General features: G+C 36.6%; 1 protein-coding gene across 4 annotated transcripts in view; it reads left to right on the top strand.

Moving 5' to 3' along the window:
• Nucleotides 1-12,447, top strand: part of LOC126378062 (irregular chiasm C-roughest protein-like) — a 107,958-nt gene extending 95,511 nt beyond the window's left edge. For all 4 annotated transcript variants that reach the window (XM_050026183.1, XM_050026185.1, XM_050026182.1 and 1 more), the window contains exons 12-20: nt 248-393; nt 919-1,072; nt 1,413-1,648; nt 2,355-2,513; nt 3,314-3,414; nt 4,161-4,315; nt 4,877-4,984; nt 8,148-8,240; nt 9,977-12,447. In XM_050026183.1, the coding sequence (XP_049882140.1) occupies nt 248-393; nt 919-1,072; nt 1,413-1,648; nt 2,355-2,513; nt 3,314-3,414; nt 4,161-4,315; nt 4,877-4,984; nt 8,148-8,240; nt 9,977-10,014 (1,190 nt within the window). In that variant the 3' untranslated portion in view covers nt 10,015-12,447. The remainder of the gene's footprint in view (nt 1-247; nt 394-918; nt 1,073-1,412; nt 1,649-2,354; nt 2,514-3,313; nt 3,415-4,160; nt 4,316-4,876; nt 4,985-8,147; nt 8,241-9,976) is intronic.
• Nucleotides 12,448-20,029: the final 7,582 nt, after the last annotated feature.

The raw sequence follows: 20,029 nt of genomic DNA, 5'->3' as shown, positions 1-20,029 counted from the left end.
AATAATAAAGTGGTGGAAGAAGTAGAAGATAGTTTCTTGGACGACGCATGTATGGTAATGTAACGTATCGCGCGATTTATTCTAACGTATGACAAAGTATTAGAGCGTTTAAACATCCTCACAAATGAAATCGATCAAAAGAAATAGATTTTGTTTCATGAAGATTTTACACTTTATAGGTGACAAAAGACTATTATGGGTGATGGTAGTGTCTTTATGGTTTGCTAATTTTATCCCTTTCTCTCAGGTGCTCCAGTAATCGTATCAAACAGAACCCAGCTCGGTTCAGAGGGCGACAGTGTCCGGATAGAATGCGCAGCATTGTCGGTTCCCAAACCTGATGACATAAGATGGTACTTCGAAGGTCGGGAGATCAGTGTCATTCAAAATCCAGTAAGTATAATTACAATACAATAACACAAAACTAAAAACGATTACAAATGTGACAAGAGAAGTACAATAGGCAGCCTTATTGCTGAATAACAAAAGCAAAAGCAACAATTGCAAAAAAAGCAATAGCAATAATTAAAAAAAAAACAGCAACTATTAAGCAATAATTTTAAAAGCAACAGTAATTTATTTCGCACATTTTAAAACTTCTTGTTGAAACATATCAACAACAAACGTAAACATATCTACTATTAGTCCGCCCACAAAGGCTATTTCTTCGCCCAAGTATTTTATTTAATACCATTTGAAGAAAATCTAAAATAACGTCTAGAAAAAGAAACTTGAGACCAAGTATCCAAGAGTACATGTCTGGTGCATGGAGATTGATTGTACACACATATTAAATTTCTGCCTTGCTCTAACCGGGAACCGGGAAGCCTAAAATAGCACTGTGATTTAAAACTCCTCGAAACCCGAACATTAAATGAGTAACAATACATCAGCTGAACTTTTTAATATTCTTCCCAGGACTACGCAACACTAGAAGAGACCTTACCAGATGGTATCGTAAAGTCCAGCCTGGTCATCAGAGCCAGCCAATCAAAGCACTATGGCATGTACAACTGCAGTGTCACCAACGAATATGGGAACGACAATGCAGCTATCACTTTGAAACCCATCAGTAAGTTTATTATTTATTGCATTTTTTTAATACCTATCTATCATGATTTATTGCTTTACCTACCCAACCAATTTGTGAAATATTAATTCACATCTTTTAGACATGTTAATGTTTACGTTTTAGAAAGACATAGCTTCACTTAAAAGCCTCTTATTGACCTAAACCCGTAATTTAGTAGTAGTTTTGCCACTTCTTAATAACTAAACTGTTTGAGAACAGTAACTTTTATTGTCTATCGTATAAGTTGTGGATTGACTATCAGACCTTCACCACTGGCGCGTCTATATGTGGTCGAAGCCTTTACAATTTTCATTTACAAAAATAATCATTTCTTTCACAGAAACCCTTCCACTCTTCATCATCCTTATCGGCGTGACTTCCGGCATCATTTTGTTCTCCGCTTTCATCGTTCTGGTGGTCCTCTGTCATAGAAGAAGAAGAAACAACTCCAAACAAGTCTGTGAGAAACCTGACGTCACTGTGACGTCAGGAGACATGTATAAGGAGAGCGATAGGAGTTCCAATATCAGTGATCTTAAGCTTCAATTGCCGCATAGCGACGGGACGTATGAGTTGGTGAGTTAGATCTTTGGCATTGTTTGCTGTTAAGAACTGAGTCATTTTCCGTACAGTTAGTAGATATGACTATGAGAGATTAGTTTCTCTGTCAATTTCTTCCTTAGTAAATTCATTAACGTTTTTATTTTTTGTGGTTTCTTTAAACTTCGTTTTTTATTCAAATGTTTTACAAGACTTCTCGTATCTTGTATATAAAAGATGTCCTTAAAGAACTGTATGTGTATAATAATGTTTTTTTGTTAGTACTTATAGTGTTAGTAGGCTACATTTCAAACAATCCGATTCTAGTTTAGCCATGAATATTAATAGACTCTCAAGACTTTCTTCATTGAATTTAGCAACTGAAAATTTAATTTTCTAAACCAGTTTCAATTCTAATTGTACGCAGATTATACCGAAATTATTAATTCTGTAAGTTACCCGAATAAAATAAAATCTTAGAAGTCAATTTGGTTACACCAATTACTACAGAACAGCTGGGTCGATTCACATATGACCATCGATTGGTGTGTCCTATTCAAATAACAACTATTAGTATATTATGTATACATATTTAATAATAAACATTTTATCAATCATTATGACATGTACGTTTGTGTTTATCTTGAGTGATGATGAGAGGCGACTGATTCGGGAAAATCTATTCGAGTTTTTTGTCCATATATTTTGAGCATTCTTTTCTGAACGTTAAATATGTCACCAGGACTACACCAGCTCAGATCGTTCAGACACCAAGATCCCTGCCGGTCTACCGCTGGCTGGTCCCGTTCATCTGCCGAACATGCGTCACGATGACCCTCTCCTGCAGTTCCGATACAGCAACGACTATTCGGACCCTACTTATAGTGACCCTTATTTTAAGGTAAACTATTATCTATACTACGGCACTTTAGTTTTAGATCCTCCTTGTACCTGCTCTGTGGTCTTCTTCTATCGTGTGAGTTGTGAGGTGGATTACCAGCCGCCAAAGGCCCCTGACATGGCTCATGTAACGACTACGTACTTACAGTAAGTAGTAACCGGGACCAACGGCTTAACGTGCAATCTGAAGCACGGATCGTCTTACTTTCGGAGAATCAGGTGATGAGCTTATAATGTCGTAACCAAACTAGGGATCACAAAGTGATTTTTGTGATATGTCCCCACCGGGATTCGAACCCAGGACCTCCGGATCGTGAACCCAACGCTTAACCACTAGACCACGGAGGCCGTTATTCTGTTTTACTCGGGGCTCTGTGGTTGTGTGTGTAATAAAGTGTTTATTCATTCATTCACTTTATTAAAGACTTTTTTCTTTTTGAAATCTGGTTTCACGTACTAATTGGTTACTTGACAGTTGTAATAATAACATAATGAAATATGTCGGATATGCTACTTTCTCCACCAACCCGCAGTGGAGCAGCGTGGTGGAGTAGGTATGCTCCATACCCCCTCCGGTTGATTGAGGGGAGGCTTGTGCCCAGCAGTGGGACGTATATAGGCAGTTTATGTTATGTTATGTTATGCTACTTTATCATTTAACGATAATTATCTCATAGCTTTTTTCTTAAGATATTTTTTTACTATTTTATTTTTACAAAATAAGAATGCAATTTTTTATCTGCGTATCGTCTTGAAGAATAGTCAAAACATCGTCTAATTTCTCTTTATCTTCTAAAACAGAATCCGAGTGGGTATGTGTATGACTACCCACAGGGATACGCGCCGCCTTCTCACTTGAGGGTACAGTCACCCACACAACTTGAAGTGCCTCAGGCGAACAGGTACGTATTGTTTGAAGATCAACTTTTGGGTTTAGAGTACCTTTGTGTTCTTTTATATTAAATAGGATTCGATTTTTGTTCCCGCGACCTTTACCAGATCGTCGGTCCACCTTGTAGCGGGCCTACCCACTGAGCGTCGTCCGACACGTGGTCGCCATTCGAGAACCTTTCCGCCCCAGCGGCCATCGGTTCTCCTCGCTATGTGTCCTGCCCACTGCCACTTCAGCTTATTGATTTTCATACAACATTGATTTGCCTAAAAAAAAGTAATGGTCTTTAATTTTGTTTCTACAGTCAATTTAATTAGTTACTACAACGATTTCAATGCACGCGCGAGAATACGCGCCACGAAGTCCCGTGGATTTCATTGGAACTAAATGACAAGTCATAATAATTCTATGTTGATACTGCGACGCCAGTGCAGCGGCCGCGGGACTTTGCGGCACGGACTCTTAAGACACTTGATCCCAGTGTTAAACGTAAATATTAGAGATGTGGCGTTAGCGTGGCTGAAGTTAGTGATGTTCGTAATCGATCGATTTCACTCCGTCTAACTTAACGCTACATACATAATGCCAGATCCTCTTTAACTTTGCTTAGTATACGGTATCACGCCTGTATCCCCGAAAGGGTAGGCAGAGTAGGTGAAAGGGTAGGCACTTCTTAAGATATCTTTAACTCCCATATAATCTCTATTACATCAAGCCTATTGCAATGTTTTGCTTACTGTTTTTTTTTATCCACAGGTCACTACAAGGGTCATTGACTCGCAGCATCGATACGACATCGACTCTGCCTCTATCGACAGGCAACGTGTCGCATAGTAACTCTCTGCAACGAACGAAGGGCGCGGATGAGACAGACGCCATTAATAACTTGGGGCTCCCTGTTGGTGGCGAAAGTGAGTATAAAGACAAGAAAAGAGTAAAAAGAGAGAGACAGAGCCTCTTTATTTTGATCAGAATAATAATAATGGTGAGCAACTTTCGCGAAGGCCGGTCATAGGATGGGTGACCACAAAAAAAAGTTTTCATCTCGAGCTCCTCCGTGCTTCGGAAGGCACGTTAAGCCGTTGGTCCCGGCTGAATTAGCAGTCGTTAATAACTATCAATCCGCACTGGGCCCGCGTGATGGTTTAAGGCCCGATCTCCCTATCCATCCATAGGGAAGGCCCGTGCCCCAGCAGTGGGGACGTTAATGGGCTGATGATGATTAATAATGGGTGGAAGTTGTAATTGTACCATGGGGTAATAAAAAGGGTCCGAAAACAAAGATAAAAGACGCATAATTATGTCTGTTATGCATGAAATTAGAAGTTTAAACGGAGAAAAAACTTAACAACGCCATCTATCGTGTTTTATGTGTGTTTTTGCCGATTGGAAAGTTCCTCATTTGAATATGGCCGTAAGCTTATAAGCTTTTGTGTGTATGTGTATGTGTTAATGAACCATGTTTGTTCCAGCACCACCAACGCCCATTTACGCCCAGCCCAATAATCCGAAAAACGCAGGCGTGGACTTAAGATATGCAGCCACTTATGGCAACCCATATCTACGGAATAGTTCACTGGGTAAGTTCAATTATATAATTATAACACTATTTAAGATTTGTAACGTACTTCCTGTTAGCCTAAAGCACACCTATTTATTAATACTAAATAACCATAGCAATCCAGACCATATAAAACTTGTTGAGCATGGCCAGTGTACGCGGACCTTGTCGACGGGCAGGTATGTTGTACCACGAGTCAACAACTACTTTGGTGACAGAACACTCCGTAAACGAATACCGTATCTGTACAACATGCTACCGGTCGACATACGTCAGGTGTGCAATATAAATAAATTTAATAAATCTTTATTTAAACATCTTATGAAAAAGATCTCTTAGCTTTAAGTTAACTGTAAGTATTTTAAGACATAATAACTAAGCGAACTCCACTCCCACAGACAAACCGAGGAATTGGTTTTGTGGGGTTTTAGTGTAACAAAATTTTCTGTATTTTTTATGAAAAATAAGTATTTTACTTACTTACTACTTAATTATAAATTTATTAGAATTTCATATAATATTACATGCAGTTTTTTTTTATATCCGTGGTAGCCCATTTGTAAGAACACTTGACTCTCTAAGGACGCAAGTTCAAATTCAGCACGGGCCTAAACCTATGATTTCCGAAATCGTTTTTCAAATTCATATTTGGATCATAAATGATTATGAGTTGCTCAGTAGATCTTACTGAACATTTTCTAAGGACATCTCCAATTTGATCAACGTACGTCCTTCTAGGTTTTTCTCTGCCAGCCCTACCACCAACCTTCGCTTTATATACTGCTTTCGTAATAATTTTATCCTTCATCCGCTCTACGTGTCCAAACCAATTTAATATTCCCTTCTCAATCTTAGTCACTATGTCGTCTTTTTCACCACATCTCAATAAATAAATTATCGACTTATAAAACCTGTACCTGGAGACTGCCCTGCAGTGGGACGTATATATGCTGTTTATGTATGTTATCGACTTAAATAAGGACGCATTCCTTGTCTTTGTAAGGTTCACCATATCCACCTTAAGCCTGCATCAGTGGATACAAGTTGTTTTCAATTACTAAATTGCGACCGTGCCCACACTCTCAGGGATTACGACCGTGAGTTTACGTATGTATGTATCAATAAGCGTCATCATCATCAGCCCATTAACGTCCCCACTGCTGGGGCACGGGCCTTCCCTATGGATGGATAGGGAGATCGGGCCTTAAACCACCACGCGGGCCCAGTGCGGATTGGTGGTTATTAACGACTGCTAATGCAGCCGGGACCAATGAGTTAACGTGCCTTCCGAAGCACGGAGGAGCTCGAAATGAAAACTTTTTTTTTTTGTGGTCACTGTGGCTGTGGTCAATTAATTAATTATGCAATTAAAACCAGGTGGCGATGCATTCTCAATTTGCTTATTTCATTATTTAAGTTTACTAGTAAATACACTGAGAAGATTTATTGCAAACTGTTTTCGCTGATCTCATTGTGATAATAAAATTAAATATTTACGGCCTCTGTGGTCCAGTGGTTGAGCGTTGGCTCATGATCCGAAGGTCCCGGGTTCGAATCCTACTGGGGGAGACACATCACGACACGAAAATCACTTTGCGATCCCTAGTTTGATTAGGAAATTACAGGCTGATTGTCAGAAAGTAAGATGATCCGTGCTTCGGAAGACTTGTTAAGCGGGACCAACAGGTCCCGGTTACTACTTACTGATGTAGATAATCGTTACATGAACCATGTCAGGGGCCTTTGGCGGCTCAGTAATAACCCTGGCACCAGGGTTGACGAGGTTGGTTCATGCACCCCACAACCCACACGATAGCAGCTTTGGACTACCAACATAGAGCAACACGGGTCTCCTTGGACCGGAGGGGAGTAGCCATAGCGTTAGTTGTCCATAAAATAGTTTCTGCTACTTTTCGCGGGGCGGGAAGGCGGCCACGTCACATTATGGTTGTATCAAGTGTCGATAAAAGGACCGTCGATAAATTCAATCATTCGTTTACGGAAATCAGGCTAACCTGCTGGCTAGGGACATCTAGAAGATATGAATGCATGGGATTAGCTGTCTGGAAACTGATAGTAGGCAGCCAAATTACTGAATTGTATAACAGAATTTTATGTTTTTTTTAAAAATTGTCTAGGGCCCTGTTCCCAGGTTTTTGCTCCGGCTATACAGGTTGTGAGAAGCTGCAGTAGTTTTAGGCGGATGAGACGTTAGTTATGTATAAAATGACGATTCAAAGTGTAACTATGTTACCTACTGAATAAAGATACGAGTATTTTTAAATTTGAATTAAAATATGTATCCCTGCGTATGTCTACGGGAACCCGTGTTGCTTTTTGACTCCCAAAATAATTATAGCTGATTATACGTCCCAGTGCTAAGTACAGACCTTCCCACAAGCAACCAATAAAGTGGGTAGATAAAGATGTGATCGAGTTCTTTTTCGCTGTCTCGCGGATCCCTAAAGAAGCAATAAATATGTAAATTTTAATCCGTACTCCACAAAAGATCTAATTAAGCGACTACACATGGATTTAAATTCTCTTACTGCTTTTTTTTCCATTTAACTTTAAATCTTTAAGTTTTACCATGGCAGTAGTAATTAATTGTATTATGTGCTGCTGATTTATTATAATTAGTTTTTATACTTGACATTTTAAGGTAATTGTACGTATATACTAGCAACATTTTAACCTTGATAAAGTAATATAATTTAAGTAACTTTTTTACGTCTTGTGTGGCATATGTGCAATTAGAAAAAAGAAACACAAAATCCTCCCCTTTTCAGTTATATTCTGGAGCTTAAAGTACATTAAAGACAACAGGCCTGAGGGTGCCCAGTTGGGCGCGAACCGTCGTCTAAGAGGATATTTGAAAGAATTAATCGACTCTAGTGGGTCGATAGTGATCAGCGCTCAGTTGCGAGCTGATTGGCCGCCTCTATGGCTAGAGTAATCGTGTCGTCGGGATATATTACGTCATTCGGGCGCCAATACTTTTCAGTATCGTCCTTAAGCGGGATGTATTCGGAAGCCGCACCTACCAGGGGAACAATTCATAGTCAAACTATTGATTGTTTGGCAATAATTGTTTATGGTTTATTTGCAAAAAAAGGAGATATGAATGCATGGGATTAACTGTCTGAATTTGTATTTGTATAATTTTATTATGTTTGTTTCAGGTTATGGCAACCAAGTGCACACAGCTAAGCCCGCCGCGACTCCCGCGCCACCGCCCTACTCCGCAGTTAGGAGTTCCGTGGTCATACCCTCAGGTGAGTCTTATTATTTGGAGCCGCTTTAGAGACAAATCAAATCAAAATCTGTATTGCTTTTCCAAGTGGTACATGGATATGGTACATTGTTATTACAAATATAATATTATTAAAATATCTAAGTATACAGGTATATAAATAAAATTATAGATATATAAAATATTATAATAATCTTGAATTGAATATAAGCTCTTTTGTATGAGATATGTTTTAAACTTTTTAATAAATATTCAGGGTGTTAGTGATATCGTAACGAATACTGAGGGGATGATTCAGACCATGATTCTGTGTTCATATCAAGTGAAATTTGTTGTCGGACTTTCATCACATCACTAATTTAAGAGCCACGCTCTTGTCGGTGTAGCATTCTCCATGCTACTTTTTAGGGACAAATAGGGCAGTGGTTTCCCTCTTGCCTTCTGTCGAACTTTAGAGATCACATATAAATAATATTTTCTTAACAAAGAAAAAAAAAACACAAAAAGCTTGGTGAGGTGTGGGTACTTAGTTCATCTTGCGACGGATGTACCTCTGTTTACCCCAATTGGGTTATAGTCGTGAGTTCATGTTATGTTATTTTTTTAAGTACCTAACCAAACCTTCCGAAGCACGGATCTTACTGTTCCGACAATTAGGTTATCAGCCTGTATTGTTTTAACCGAACTAGGGGTAAAAAAGTGATTTTTGTGATATGTCCCGACCGGGATTCATTTGAAACAGGCGTTTGAGGCCTTTATATAACTTAAAGTAACATAACATAGCGTTACTCCTGTATTCCTGAAAGGGTAGGCAGATGTGTATAGTACTACTACAACCACTCCTCTCCGGCTGTATTTACTTCCGAAGTACAAACTGTAACAATAGCTGAATATTGCATTGAGACAAACCTGCAAGGTTTAGCAATGCGATTCAATTGTATTCATACATACATAACATAAACAGCCTATATATACGTCCCACTGCTGGACACAGGCCTCTCCTCAATCAACCGGAGGGGGTATGGAGCATACTCCACCACGCTGCTCCACTGCGGGTTGGTGGAGGTGTTTTTACGGCTAATAGCCGGGACCAACGGCTTAACGTGCCCTCCGAAGCACGGAATCATCTTACTTTTTCGGATAATCAAGTGATTCAAGCCTGAAAAGTCCTTACCAAACAAAGGACAGTCTCACAAAGTGATTTCGACAATGTCCCCATCGGGAATCGAACACGGACCTCCAGATCGTGAGCCTAACGCTCTAACCACTAGACCACGGAGGCTGTTCAATTGTATTCAAAAAAAAAACTTGCATCTCGCATGTAAAAGAGCGTGAGCCATTGTTATTAACGGGGCACAAATCCTGGAAACCAGGTGATATCAATTACCTATAATCCAATCATGAATTCAAACTCATAAAAACGTATTCAATGGCTTAGAACCCGAACCTATAAAGAATGCCAATTTAACTAATTAAAAAGACTTAAGTGATAATTTTATTCAACACTTTAGATGTAGGTTTCTATTTAAAATTAAAGAAAATAAATCAATTGACTGATTTATTCATTTCAACTTGGTCTATAAATACACTAAAGTATTCGCTAATTACCTTAACAAGCACTTCTGAGGCAAACACGATCAAATTTGCCAATTACGACTTGAACATGCTAAACAAATGACTTGTCTCCAAAGAACATTACATTTGAATAAGCTTTTCAAAAGATAAAAGATTTAGAGTAATTGGTGTAATTTTTCACAGGTAATGGCAGTCAACCTTCGCAGGCGACGCATGTATAGCAAAGGAGTAAAGTTAGACTTGTATAAATTATACTGTATTAGTAATAGGAAATAATAAAACTCTTTAAAAATGTGCGCGTTAATTTGACCACAAAGGAGACTCTTAAACACATAACACCACAGAATAATGATCAATTTGTTGGTGATACTTAAGCGTTTGTAATAATTATTTCGTGCGTGATTTTAGGATCTGTTAAAGAGACGTTAAGACATAACTAAGTAGTGTTGTCCTAAATGACAAACAATATTAGAAATATACTTGAAGATGTTCTAAATAAATCGCTTGAAAATGTAGTCGTTAAGTTTGCCACTAAGAAGACTAACTTAAGGGGTCACTTAAACATGAGACGACAGAATAATGATTAATTTGTTTGTGATAGGTACTTAAGCGTTGGTAATAATTCCTTAGTTAAATGTCTTAAAGTCCCTTAAGAGATCCTAAAATCGTACTAAGAACTGAACTGTTGTCATAAATGACAGATGATATTAAAAATATTCTTGGAGATGTTCTAAATGCAGGAATGAATAAACTAAGAGTTGAAGAAAAAACTCGAAGGTTATAATATATTTAAGGGAGTGTAATTTAATGACCCTCCGACTCTTGAAGTAAATTTTTGTAGTAAACGGTAAATTAATAGTACACCAATACTGTGAGGCAGATTATAGAAGATTATAGTTCTTCTTATCCTTTTAGGATTGTGATGGGAATAAAGGGGAAGACAAAGGAAGTGGTAAGTAATTACAAAAAAAATATTGAAAATTAAAAAATATTTTTTTGGAAATTCTTGTTAATCAATTATTATTTTGATGAAAATAATACTCATTTGATTATTGGTCACTTAATACAAACTATTTTAGTTCATAAACCAATACATTACTTATAATCCTTATATCTAATTTGTTGTTATCAACCTACCTGCAATTAGAGCGAGTATTGACTAGAACATGGGATTATTATATGCATCGAACAATACTGCAATTAAGCGGTTGAATTTGATTACAGAATTACATTATAACCATCTGAATACACCTGCAACAGTATTGCTTTTAGAGCAGATCATTTTCCGAGGTTTAGACGTATTATATATTTGAAAGAAAAAAAAAAGATATTAATAATGTTGGACGGCACATCACTACACACTTAAACGAAATCACAAAGAAGAAGAAACATTATAGATACATTTGAAATCTTCAATGATATTTGTGAAATGAACGAATTCAGAAAAGCAGTGTATTAAAATGCTGGTAACACTAGCAAACATTTAAAGAAAATAAACTTAAAGGATTAACATTAAAGACTTATCAGAAAGCCTGTAAGAATTATTCTTACGTAATGAGATGAGGCAATATGGAATTCATTAAAAGTCGACAAATATCTAATCATCATAATGATTATATTAATTTAACTTTCGCTTTCTGATGAGTATATAATGTTAACCCTGAAACGGCTAAATGCTGATGTAATATAAGATGTTCCTATAGATATTAAATGTATGACTGACAATGTAAATATTTCATATAAATGTTAAGCCACGAATGTATATTATCAGGTCTTTACACACATAAATATTATTGAGTCTATTTTATCAAAGGTATTTGATTGGTAATTTATTGAGCGTGTAAGGCCCTTTTTTTGCTTTAATCTCATGTCAAAGATTGATATTTCTGTTTGCCATAAATGTTTATAAGACGATTGAACGTGGAAAATGGGATAAATAAGATACCCAGGAACTGGGGGTTTATACCTAATATTCTTAATGAAATGAAATTTCTTGAAAATATAAAGATTAATATGATTGAATTGCTCAAGAAGTAATATGTATATATTTCAGATTTTCCAGAATAGAATAAATATAATAAATGTATGTACTAAGAATACAGACTGAAAATGATATTTTGTAAATTTTATATTAAAAATATTTAGTGTTTCCATTCATAGGTTCAATATTCTTTACAATAGACAAATTATTTAGATTTGTATATTGAAAAGAATAATCAGATTATATTTAATTAGATAACATAAATCTTAGAAAATGGTCAATAAGTTAGGAGAAAATCATAATTTTCTGTGATAATACATAGTATCGAGAAATTAGAACTGCATTTTAAACATAGTTTCCCGTACACCTTTTTAATAAATATGTGTGAATATCATATTGATGGAATTACGATTTAATCATGAATTTTGTGTGCCACCCTAAACTTTATGCCTTATAAAATATGGTTTACAGGTATCTTTGCTTATTTTTAATTTAATTGTAAAAACTTCCATTATGCCTGTGTACCTCGCATTATTAATGTTTTCGTTGTCAAAAAAATATGAAAATGTATAAAAATATATTGCATGATACAGTGTTTTTGTTCTTTGCATGCCAGTATAATTTGCAGTTATTTTCGATATATACGTTCTCAGAATAAAACTTTGACTTTATATTTGGTTATTTTATTTACCAAATCCTATAAACATAGACGACTTTTTCCCAAATAAATGATTAGCACGACGTTTGAACACATTTTTGTAAGATAAATAAAAGAACGGTCCTAATATCGTTCCTTGAGGTACACACTGATTTCTTAAGCCTTCAATCCAAAGAACCACGAAGGCCGTTAGCAAGTTTTTTATAAAATAATAATCTATCCATCGTGGAAGTTTCTAGCCTCCACCCACTAACATATAAATCAAGTATGGTATCTATCATTAGTGAAGAGAGTCATCAAAAGCTCGTTTTCAGTTTTTTCGGTTCTGAGGTGAAACTCAGAAGATGAAGACGTGATAGTCGGCAATTTACTATATTGAAGGGTAATGGTTGTGCGATAGTGGCGAGGAGATTTTATCGCTTTTTGTTGGGTCAGTATGTTACTATAGACATTAAGTTAGTAGAGAAAATTGTTTTGTTTGCCAAAAAGTTTTAATAACTTACGAGCCATGCGTGTTTCTAAGGAACATTATAATGGCTGTTAGCATGTTATACTGAGTGTGCTGTTTGAAAAGTCAATATCAACTTTCAACGGCTAATGAGATATTTTTACAGCAATTCTAAGATAAAATCAAACATGATATCCATCACGAAATTGTCGTTGAAATCACGAAATTGTCGTCCGATATTTTAGGGGTCCATTTTGTTGAGATAATGTAAAACAATGATTTTGCAAGGTTTTTAAAAGTAGCGAGTTGGTTATCAGCTATGTCATGGAAGTTGAAGATGAAAACGATAATTGATTAAACTTGACATGTTACAGTAAAATAGTGGCTTTAATACACCGAAACAAACCCTTTTTTAACTTTAGCGGTGTTATTATAATTGTTATGATATTTTTAATTGTACTTATATATTTTTTAAAGGTTGGAATAAAGAATAATACTATATAACTACCTATAGAACAGTAACTCTTCGTCCCGCACCAATTCGTATCGAACGCCGACGTCTTAAATGGCCGTAAGTCGCTAAGGAGTAAGGGAGAGAGCACGTAGATGTGTCTCATTCGCACTTACGCGATAGGCGGAAAACGGTAACAATGAGATTTTCGTAGTATTCGGGGTGAGTTTTAAGTCACAAGATTTGATTTGAGATTTAAGAAAGTAAAGAAACAGGTTTGTGAGAGTCGCAATAAGTAGAATATAAAGCTATACTTAGACTTTATGATAAATAATCTTTGTTAAAAATAGACACGGAACCCGCATGCTCTTCTAACCAATAAGTAAGACTCGGAGATGCATTGCTAACCCGTCTGTCAACATTTCTGAGGTCTAACCACAAACCCATATTGTGGTTATAGACCAGCTCAATATGAAAGCTGAGAACTTAAGGTAGTTATTCCGAGTATACGTTTCCAAAAGGAAAGCCTTTGTGGTATCTGACTGGAGTTACGAATCTACGATAGGATGGTAAGGTAAATCAAAAGGCCCTTTTTCACTTGGATACCATGTGCCACGGACAAGCGCCATCTAGCGCATATTTTACGAACCAATTAGTTCGTTTACGATGTCAATGACAAAGATATTTGAAAATGTAAAGTTAACCAAAAAATCTAACAGATGTCGCTAATAACTGACGCCAAAAAAGAAGATTACCAAGATGGAGTGATGACGGAGCACGGATTTAATTTTCTGCTCCCGATTAATATTATTACAACAAACTAAAAACAACCATTTATACCAGTATTATTTAAGGCCTTAATGATGATAAATAAATAATAATTAAATAATAATAATAAACCAATTTTGCGCCACTAACTTCGCTAGCTTCGGGAAACTATTCGAGATTACGTTGCCAGCAACAAGTTGTTTGAAAATCAGATGACCTTTATTAGAACTGCATACATTTTCCTTGCCGTTCTAAGACCTGAGTGGCGTCACTGAGTGAAAAGAGGGGTAGGCAACTTCGAGAAAAATCGTCGGAAAGAGCTCAACGATCGCCAAACATGAAAGAATCGTCTCAAACCTATTGCTACACTTTCAACTCGGATGGACATTTAAGTATTCTGCCTCCAATGTGACCGGGTGTTCAAGATAAAGTTCGGATTTGCGAGCGCACGAGAGAAAAGACAAGGAGAGTTATAACATTGTACATTTTCCTAGTAAGAAAGGGCCTTTAGCGTCTTCATCTTTAACAAGTAGCTACTTAGTTTATACTATTATTAATAACATGATATTATTAAGTGCTAAAGGCGTTTCTCGGTTGGCTATATGGGTTTCCTCACGATATTTTCCTTCACTATTGAGCACGCGATAATCATTTACGATCTAAACATGAACTTTAAAACAAACTCAAAATCATTGGATGAGAACCGTACTGGGATTCAAACCTGCGACTTCACAGTTACAGTCAAGCGTTCTTCTGTAACATGCTTCTGTACTTGGGTACATGTATTATAACATCATTATTTAGCATTATCCTGTTTTCACAGGGTCTGCTTACCTAACATCAACATTTGACAGATCCGGATTTTACAGAAGCTACTGCCTGACTGACTCTCCTCCTGTCAACTTTTAATATAACATTCACACAGGCCTGTCTCCCTTTCTTCCAGTCATCCCGGTCTTAGGCTAATAATAATATCATCACCAGCCCATTAACGTCCCCACTGCTGGGGCACGGGCCTTCCCTATGGATGGATAGGGAGATCGGGCCTTAAACCACCACGCGGGCCCAGTGCGGATTGGTGGTTATTAACGACTGCTAATGCAGCCGGGACCAACGGCTTAACGTGCCTTCCGAAGCGCGGAGGAGCTCGAGATAAAAACTTTTTTTTTTTGTGGTCACCCATCCTTTGACCGGCCTCTGCGAAAGTTACTTTACTTCAACATTCGCAGATCGAGCGTGTTTACCGCTGCGCCACCGAGCTCCTCAATCCTCAAATAATAATATAAATGTTATTAAAAACAAAGAACAATTGCTTAGCCCGAAAATTCAAACTTACTGTTACTTACTGTTACTGTTGGTATAAATGGTTGTTTTTACATCAGATAAAGAATTGTGAACAATTTGTATTGACATCCCATTCTTCTTATTAAAACATCAGCTAACATGCAGCAATCAAATCCGAAAATATCTTTATTCAGTAGGTAATATAGTTACACTTTGAATCGTCATTACATAACGAACGTCTCATACGCCTAAAACTACTGCAGCTTCTCACAACCTGTATACCCGGGGAAAAGAAGCTACAAGAAAAACCTCGGAACAGGGCCATATACTTTCTAAAAATATATAATATATTGTTCTACAATTTCTATAGACATTCTATAGGCAATGAAATGTTCAAAACATACTCTTATAATATTAATAGGCTTTTCGTATATGTACCTCTCTTCCCCATTAGTCTTATAACAGTCGCGGTTATAAATATAACAGAATAAGGGCTATTACAGATGGTCTGTGTTTTAGCTGCAAAATTGCAGGAAGGATGTTTGTGCGGTTTGTCATCGAAGCGACTGCAATGCAACAGCTATAGAATGCAGATCGGTATTTAACTTCTTGAAGTTAATGTTGGAGCCCGATATAATGAAAATGTTATGATAGTAATAATTCCAAATGTAATCTAGCAATATGTTTGTTGTTTTGATGCCAATATGCCAACAACTACACAAAAATTACATACATACAAACTCACACTGGAAATCGCGGGCGGAACCACAAATGATCAAAGATAACTTGCAGCCACTATTGATACGAAGTCCTCAGATGGATATGATGAACCTTACGACGATAAGGTCCATCATGTTATGAAGGACACAAACCCTGTGTCGGATTTTACGACATGCCCAGGAAGACAAGCAGCTGAACACTCCCCGTCCAGCGAAGAAGTTACATCATCTTTGATACTTTGCAAAGTGATACATCTAAAAAAGCAATATCCCACACGTTACTAATACAAAAACTTAGTTATATCGGTATTCATGGCGATCTGCTGCGGTGGCTGGAGTCCTATCTTAGAGATCGTACTCAGGCTGTAGCTGTTAAAGGATTTATATCTAGCTTTATCCCGATTACTTCTGGTGTGCCACAGGGCTCTCACCTTGGACCCCTACTATTTAATATTTTCATAAACGATATTGCTGAGTGTTTTAATCACGCCAATATACTTTTATATGCAGATGATACAAAAATATTTTCTATTATAAAATCGGAGAAAGACTGTTACAATTTGCAAGCAGATCTCGATAGATTATACATATACTGCTCAAATAATAAACTACATCTAAATCAAGATAAATGTCACATAATAACATATACAAGAAAGAAAAAACCAGTTTCCTATACCTACAATTTTGATGGTAAAGCTCTGAGTAGAGTATCCGAGATGAGAGATTTGGGTGTAAATTTGGATAGCCAGCTGTTGTTTGATTCACACGTTAACAAAATTACTTCTAAAGCCTACAGAATGTTGGGTTTTATGTTTCGTCAAGGCAAAAATTTCAAAAAGGCCAAGACGCTGATTTTATTGTATAATTCACTTGTTCGATCGCAGCTAGAATATGCATCAACCGTTTGGAGTCCACAATACGCCAAGTATATTGACGCTGTAGAGAGAATTCAAAATAAATTTATTAGATGGTTAAAATTTAAATTTAAGAACCATAAATTTGAAAATATTGTATCTCTGGCAAAGCGAAGGGAACATAGAGATCAAATTTATTTATACAAAATTATTAATAATTTAATAGATTCCCCATACCTGGTTAGTCAGATTGCGTTTAGGTGCCCAGTTGCAAGATTGCGTTCAAATAGAATTTTTTCTATTCCCAATGCAGCCACCAATTACGCCAGAAATAGATTTATTGTACGAGCATGTTTAAACTATGATGGATTTTATGGTGATATAGATATATTTTCTAGTAAGGTAAATGCCTTTATCAATGCTGTAAAACAATGTAGCTGAAATGATTAAAACATGTAATAGATAGATATATAATGAATGCTTAGATATAGAGGGATTGTTTACAGACGTTTCTTTTTGTACCTATTAATTTAATTCTTGGGCCTAACAGTATAACTTAATATAATTTATAGACTAGTTCACCGCAATTTGCAACGAAATATAATATATGTTAGATACATCGGTGGAAACTGCTTTGGCTTAATGTGTTTAATTATAAGTTTATATCTTTAAGTATCTATTGTGTAAGCTGTTTGTTTCCTTAATAAAGAAAAATAAAAATAAAATAAAAAAATATTGCTATTTGACATAAAATTTGCTATTTGGCAATGTTAAAATGCAATATTGTTTTTTTAGATGGATTTCTTCGACGAGGACTATTTAATCCCCCAGGTGTAATTAACTTATTTTATCTAGGCTCTAGGTTCAAGTATAGTTAATTTATTAAGTTCTTTATTCAGTCCGTTTGTACTAGTCCTAACATACCTACCATTTTATATACTCCAATAACACATATTAAGGTGACTCGCACTCAAGTACCGACATATTTTGTTTTACTATCATAACCTTTTTCATGACGGTATTCGGTCCCGTAAGATGTCATACGGCGAAATAACACGGTATTACGACTGTAAAAGTACCCCACAACACAAATATTTGTCGATACTATACTTTCGGCCATCTTTGGATAATAAAAGTGGTGACATAAACTCAATAGTTTACTGGATGTGGCTTAAAGCTTTTTTTATGACGTGACTTATTGTAGATTTGCCGCAGATGGCATTAACTACTTTGCCGGATAAATGGGAAACGTTGAAGGCTCTCACCCGGTACAACATTTAAGACAACACGCTTGAGGGTGCCCAGTTGGGCGCGAACCTCGGCTCAGGACGTCCTCTGAGAGGAAAAATATAATAAAATATAATCGACTCTAATGGGTCGATAGCGATAAGCGCTGATTGAGGGAAATCGTCGACCACGACGGCGGGGTCGGTATCGGGGTCCTGAAGTTGTGGTTTAAAGCGTTATTACTACTATTAAAGCAAATTACTACTTCATCACAATGTTGCTTACTATTAAGACTCAATACTTTTTTGTGACGAATTATACTAGTTCTATTTGCGAGAACCTTAAATTGGTTCTGAGGTTGTTATTCCAGTCTATAATTTGTTTTTGAAAAATCATGGTTCTCCAAGAATTAATTTTTTTTTTCTTTCGTTAGAGCCTGGCAGTTGAGCGTTAAATTGTATCTATGGATTCGATAAAGTGTAAAAAAATCCAACTAAGTACACATTCATATATATATATATATATATATATATATATATATATGGACATAACATTTTTACACTGATGTAGAAATGTTGTCAACTACTGGAAAAGACATTATTTAAAATTTGATTGAATTCGGAATCTAAAACACGGGTAGTAATTTAAATACATTGATTTATATGGAGTAAAGCGAAAGTGAGAATCAGCTATTTATATATATATATATATATATATATATATATATATATATATATATATATATATAAATATATATATATATATATATAATATATATTTAAATAATGTCTTTTCCAGTAGTTGACAACATTTCTACATCAGTGTAAAAATGTTATGTCCACACAATAAAAGCGGTATCATATAACTGACGACATCAGCTCTGTATTTAGCAGAGCATAGTGTGATATTACTGGTACAAGTCATAACTTCATACCACACGGTATGGCAATGTAGGACAGAAGAGGCGAGTCACAGGGACTGTAACCTAGAACCTGACAGAGGGCAGCAGTAACTGTCAGTACTATTCAAAGGCGGAGGACAGGAGTCCTAAGTACAACTTTGAAATAGACTACTCTGGGCGCCATCTCACTTGCGTCATACAAAATACTGCGGAGCGGAAGGCAAGAGGGAAATCACTGCCCCATTTTTCCCTTCTTCTATGGTGTAGGTTATGAGGTGGATAACCAACCTCATCAACCCTGATGTCACGGTTACTATTGAGCTGGCAAAGGCCCTTGACATGACTCATGTAACGACTACGTACTTACATCAGTAAGTAGTAACCGGGACCGACGGATTAACGTGCCTTCCGAAGCACGGATCGTCTTACTTTCGGACAATCAGGTGATCAGCCTGTAATTTACTAACCAAACTAGGGATCACAAAGTGATTTTTGTGATATGTCCCCACTGGGATTTAAATCCAGGACTTACGGATCGACCCAATGCTCAACCACTGGACCACGGAGGCCGTTAAAAGTATGCTGCCCTAAAGAGTAGCATGGAGAATGCTACACCGACAAGAGCGTGGCTCTTAAATTAGTGATGATGAATACTTGCAGTATCCGAGCTGAGCCACATAATATGCGATGACATATGCTTCGTTATTATGAACCCGCCCTGAACGCAGCAATGTTAATTTGTTACCACAATGTTAATTGAGATGGGGTTATGCGCGAAGTGTTGAAGAGTTTCAGTAAATATGATGGATTTTGAGGCCCTCGTGGCTCATTGAGAGTGCTCGTGGCTTGGTTTAAAAGGTCAGATTGAATACTGAATCCAAAATTTATTTTAGACTAGCTTCTTGCCCTCACATATGGCAATGAAACATGGCCGCTCACGAAAGA

Source organism: Pectinophora gossypiella, chromosome 25, assembly GCF_024362695.1.
Source record: "Pectinophora gossypiella chromosome 25, ilPecGoss1.1, whole genome shotgun sequence".
Lineage (NCBI taxonomy): Eukaryota > Metazoa > Arthropoda > Insecta > Lepidoptera > Gelechiidae > Pectinophora > Pectinophora gossypiella.
Note: the sequence above shows the minus strand (reverse complement) of the source record. Positions and strands in the feature narration are given on the sequence as shown.